General features: G+C 41.7%; 1 protein-coding gene across 1 annotated transcript in view; it reads right to left on the minus strand.

The window, feature by feature from the left end:
- Tnni3k (TNNI3 interacting kinase) overlaps nt 1-6,000 on the minus strand; it is a 274,985-nt gene that overhangs the window by 166,571 nt on the left and 102,414 nt on the right. The window contains exons 12-16 of the mRNA XM_031375950.1: nt 2,347-2,433; nt 1,750-1,806; nt 758-850; nt 607-664; nt 314-508 (exon numbers count right to left, since the gene is read on the minus strand). Of these exons, the coding sequence (XP_031231810.1) occupies nt 314-508; nt 607-664; nt 758-850; nt 1,750-1,806; nt 2,347-2,433 (490 nt within the window). The remainder of the gene's footprint in view (nt 1-313; nt 509-606; nt 665-757; nt 851-1,749; nt 1,807-2,346; nt 2,434-6,000) is intronic.

Genomic DNA, 6,000 nt, shown 5'->3' on the forward strand with positions numbered 1-6,000 from the left:
GATGATTACTGTTTTCTGAGCTTCCGTGTAATACCGTGTGGATGTGTTAAGGTTAGTCTATTTATATTCCTCAGCTGGCTTCACATTCCTCAAAGTTGTTACCCCTGACTTACTGTTTAAAAATACTACTTAAGTATATCACTTCTGGAAATATAATAATTAGTCATAAATCATCAGCTGTGTTTAAAATGCCATTCTTGTTAGCCGTTAGACATGTCAGAAGGTAATAGGGTCCCTGATGGGAAGTCCCTAGGAATGTGGTAAAGGTGATTCACCTGCTGAGTCCAAGGTGAGTGTGGACCCAAGCCCATACCTCTTCTGTTCATGAAGCAAGGAGAACAGCGAGCCTCCTGAAATGTATTGCGTGACAATGGCGAACTGGCTGGGGTCGTCTAGGCAGGCGCCCACAAACTGAACCACGCAGGGGTGATTGAGCTGGCAGAGGATGGACACCTCTCGGCAAAACATATCCACGTCTGACTTGGAGCAGTAGGTGTTGGCTCGGTATCTAGGACAGGAGTGAGGACACGTTCTTGTCAGCAGGAGTTTTCAGGGGGCTGGCCCCTGTTCTTCCCATCTGACGATGTGATTCATCTGCTTGCTTACCGTTTGATCGCCACTATTTTATTTCTGCATCGCCCTTTATAGACTTTCCCAAAAGAACCTAAAGTTATTTAAGAGAAGTTGATAAATGTTTACAGTTGATTGCAAGTCTGAGATTGTTAAAATGCAACAGGGCTCTGGTCTCTTTGCTTACCTGAGCCGATAATCTCATGGAATTCAATTTCAGAGAGCTGCAGATGGAAACGGGAGGGTAATTCAGCCCTCAGGAGGAGAACATCTGCCTTCTCTGGGAACAATAATTGTCTTTTTATTTTGAGTACAGGATGTGCACACATGGCTATAAATACATAATGGACATGCTCAACCAAAGTTGCTTCAACCCAACTGTAACTGATCACTTGGGGATCCTAAGGCCTTAGCACATGTGGTCTGGGCCTGCATTACTAGAAGGGTGGCCCTTCTGGCTTATCAGCACAATCTCTGTGATCAGAGCTGACCTTATTGGTCATCTGATCTTCAGTTAACATGGCTAGAGACACAGCTACCCTCCAATATGGGTTGCCTCATTGCCTGAGAAATGAACTTGATCCCTTCAGCCTCTGTCAGTAAGGAAGTCAAACATCTATTGGTAAACTGGGCCTTTAGGGGATAGCCATTGAGCAGGAAGTGCTAAGAACAGGAAGCAGTCCAAGGACATATTCCACACTGAAAAGTACTTTTAAAACTACAGATTCCAATGATTAAATATTAATTTTTCATGGACTTGTGTTTAATACTTTCCTGGTCTAGTGATATTAATTTCAATAACCAGTCGCATGCATTCAAGAAAGTAACTGAGGGTCACTTATTTGAGAAATTTAGAAAATAGTAATTTATTAATTTGAATATTTTCTAAAGCAAATAAATCTCCATTTCTGAAAATATTAATATGTATAATTTATATTTTGTTCAAAATATAAATATGTAAATAGTCCTCTGTGAGTCTGAGCTTTCTTCAGTATTCATCAGTGATCCCCTGTAGACTAAGTGGTATTAGGGCAAGGCTAATTCTGAGAAGAAAGGTCTCCACCACATTGCTTACAGTGCTGAGGTAGCCACCACTCACAACAAAACAAAACACATGTCTGTCTGTTGTATTTAGGCAACAATCATCGTCATCGATAAAACAATGACATTTATACGCACCTTTTGTCATGCTTTTGATCTTCCCCAAGGGGGATGGAACAGACACATAGGAGCCATCTAGAAATCAAATCACACAATAGAGTTGATGGCAGCAATCATTTCTTTCTCCTTAAAGTTCAGTGTGATAAACACAAAGCAGATGACAAAAAACCAGCTTAAGTTTCCTGTCTCCCTTTGCAAAGGAAGCTGGAGTGCACAGGTTTTTTTCTGTAATCTACATAAAAATATCTTAATTCTGTTCTAGAAAATTCTGGCAAACATATCTGCTGTAATTTGCATCTGGCTATGGGTACGCTTTCCTTGTCTTAGTAAGTTACTGACATAGAAAATGACTGTTCTTTGCTTTCTTAGGCTTTCTGTGCCTTGTACAAACCCATGCCCATTCACTCCAAGGAATACAAAGCTTGATTATCTATATCAGGGTGGATTGTGGTGGCCATTCTTTGTGTAGCCTCACCCGAGTATAAACTTTCAGAAATGAGCCTCATCCCTTGGCTGTATCCTCCTTACTCATCCCAGAGGGACAGTAACAGCAACACACATTTACCATTGAACTCAAGATTGCGCAGTAATGAAAACAAATTAGCAAAGAGGTACCTCCTCCAGGCTGAGAATATTCGTTACATGGCAGCTCATCCTGGGGTCTCTTATAGTGCTTCAGGAGTGTAACAATGGCATCATGTCCTTCATAAAAAGACAAAAGGATGGATACTTTTGTCTTGATTTAGTCAACAAATCCTAGCTCCCTTCCCAAACCCACTGGATAAAATTTATAACATAGATTATACTCAAGGAGATAATATATTATAATATGGATTTAGTGCTTCTTTCATTCAAATAACTTGCTGAGAGTGTCCTAATATACTATAGTGGGTAGCAGGGATACAATAGACATGTGACTATGATTCTGCTTGTAAGAGGTAATTGAGCAAATAATTATAGGAATTAATCATGAGAAACTTCTGAGTGACCAGATATGAAGTGGTGTAAATATATATGGCCAGGACATGGTTAAGTATCTGAAAGACACATACTGTATCTGAGAGAATGGGACACTCACAGTGAGTGGGCTTGGTACTTGGTTGGCAATCCCAGTAACACAGAGCTAGGATAATAACATAGGTTTCTATGGTAGAGACAGCAGGGCATACACAGCTACCTGTAGTCCTCTGTCACAATGACTCTGCCACTAGGAATGACTGCCTACCCTGGGACACTTCTTTATTCATCTTCCATTCCAACATGATTTTGTGGCATATTCACTGGGAACACCAGGGCAACGCCATTACCAAGTCTACACTTTACAACACAGAGAGCTGTTACTCTCCCAGTTGCCAGCTGCAGCCCAGTGCTCTGAGGTGGAAGAAGCTGGTAAGCTGCTCCCTCAGCCTTGTTACCAGTCCTGGAATGTCAGAACATTGAGAGACATGTCTCAGTTTTAAACTACTACCTACTGGCATTCAGAGTTTTTTTTTTTTTTTTTTTTTTTTTTTTTTTTTTTTTTATCTGTGCAATGAATTATTCTAGCAAAAGATGAAAAATGTTAAATGCTTTTCAGAGAAAGTCATTGATTTTCAATAGAATTAAACCTTGACACTATTGCATGCTTCACTATGAAAATAGTCTACTGAAACTAATTTGTAAATGAGGAAAACAGTCAACCTTACAGATCTTGCCCAGAACGCTATGAAATGCAACTGAACCCACTGTAAAAATGGCCAACTATAAAAACAGTAAAGTACAAAAGGTTTTCTATCACAGATGCCTAAAATTTAGACTGGCTTTGCACATGCCAGGTTCCATGTAGAATACCCACAGTAGAGCTCACTTAGTCAAGTTTTCCCTTTACAAAAGCCTACTGAATAGTGTTTTCAAGAATGCAGTATGGAGAAGTCAATACTAGATTTACTAACACAAGACGTTTTCACAAAGGGAACAATCTACCTTAAAGACATTCCTTAAAAGATTTCTTAAAGAAAAAAAATTGTGTACATGAATAATGAATTCTGTGAGAAAATCTATATATCAGCTCTCCAGAAGTAAACAACTAGGCTCTACATTTTATTGTCTTTAGTTTTTGTAAATAATGATTTCTGTTCTCCAAAACCATGGATGCAGACTGTGTAAATAAAAATGGGGGAAAGCTCTAGCTATTATTACTTAGCTTGGATTTTGTGTGACCAGAATCAGACCTTAAGGTCTGAATGATTTTAGCCAACAGAGCAATTTCTAATGAGAATCTGATAGGAAGGAATAGTACATAATGTAAAAGTTCTGAGTTGGGAACAAACACGACATGACCTGTTCACAAACTAATGGAGTCATGTGTAAAGCAGGGCCGATGAGGATGAAGGTGGTGCATCCTGGTAGGGGAGATAAGAACACTGCATAAAAGGGGTTCCCCAGGCTATCAGAAAGTGTCACATAGAATGTGATGTGAGCACAGATTTCCCAGAGACTATGAGTGAAAAGCTATGCGGGAAGACCTTTCTGGTGGCTTTCTAATGAGCGCCTTGGTGGCGCTGATGAGACTTAGGGGACCATCTATGCAGAGCTTACAAAGAAAGGATCAATGTAGGTCATTTCAAAACCATTAGTTCCCAGAAATGGAAGGATATGCCTTACTTTAATTAAAAGGGAAAAAAAGGACAGCCTGCCAGAAAACGAGGTAGGCTGCCCATTGCTCTTCTTCTTTTTCTCTTCTGTTAGACTCAATCCTACAGCCTGGTCCCTAACATTGCAACACAACGTCAGCTGTAGCCTTCCCACCCCCCTCATACCTACATCTTCTGTGTATCCAATGGCACATTCCCCCCTAACCTCCACCATCCCAATTCTCACTGTATGTCTGTATCTCTCTGTCTCACTGTATCTCAAGTCCAGGAAGCACCCCTCTGATAACCCAAGAGCCTCTCCTCACAGGGCACCAAGCAGGCTGAAGGGAAGACCCACACCTGTCTTACTGCTCCTGACGGCCAATCTCCTCAGTCTTATTCCCAACTCTGCAGCTAGAAACCTGCTGTCGTCTCTCTTTCTCCTCTGACTCGATCCCCCAGTAGATCACAAGGCTTTCTTCTCCAACCTTTCCTTCCTCAACTCATTCCAACCTCCAACACCAGCAGACATTCTCTGTGAGCACACCAGTGAAACAGGCCATAAAAAGAAGCAACACACAGCAATCAATCACACTCTCAGAGACATCCAAAGGGAAAACAGAAACCAAGAACAAAACTATCCAACAAAGACCAATCTAGAAATCAGCAACTCCACCTTTAACCATCCCAACCCCAGATGCAGACACCATCAGGAAAACCCAACAACAGCCAGGATATCCACTAAAGCTCAGCTCTTCTACCAAAATAGGCCCTTAAAATTCAACATAGTTGAATGCTATGCTCACTCATCTACTCCGGTTACATCCTTAATATTGGTGGTAAAAGCCTGATTAAGGGTAAGAGGTGTTAAGGATCCAAAAGGAGTTCTGTGCCTCCTGGATATTCAGACAGTCGCTGTTATCTCCTAACTCAGACGTGTTCCAGATCAGTCTTTCCAACACGCCCTCATAATTAGGCATAAAGGTACCCCAAGAAATGATTCGTAAATGGCTAAGATTGGGTATTGTTTCCTGGCCAGCACAACGTTTCCAACCTATCCTAATTTAATTCCAAGCTGTCCTTAGCTTGGAATTTCTCTCAAGGAATCTGCCTTATCAAACAGAATGTCCTCAGTTAGCGATAGAGGTCAGGCACCATTGCTTACTGTTAACCTTAACTGTTCGGATTCTCAGGGCAGTCCCACAAAAGAAAGAACTGTTTTACATACCAGAGAGTAATTGAAGGGCTTCCCTCACTTAAAGGCATTAGCAGGAATTGTTAGATTGGAACTTCCTGGTGCTTGCCTGAAGCAGACCCAGAGAATTAGCATAGGAATACCATAATAGCCCCAGCAGGGAGGGCACCACTGCTCTTCTGCCTGCTTCACACCTGGATACCTGATCCTACCAACCTTGATGTGGTGGTCACTTGCCTACATGACTTTAGTCTTGCTCTCTGATCCTATTGACCTTCGCCTGCCTACTTGACTCTTGTCATCTGCCCTGCTTTCTGTATACCATATAAGCCTGCTTTTCACTTTGCACTTGGGGACTCATGCTGGGACTTGCTCTCCGACTAGAACCAGAACTTAGATGGACTAGGACTTAGATTCATGCAGTCCTCAGTTCCCTGGGCCCAGAGCTCTTGGGCTGGGGGG

This window comes from Mastomys coucha, unplaced genomic scaffold (assembly GCF_008632895.1).
Source record: "Mastomys coucha isolate ucsf_1 unplaced genomic scaffold, UCSF_Mcou_1 pScaffold16, whole genome shotgun sequence".
Taxonomy (NCBI): domain Eukaryota; kingdom Metazoa; phylum Chordata; class Mammalia; order Rodentia; family Muridae; genus Mastomys; species Mastomys coucha.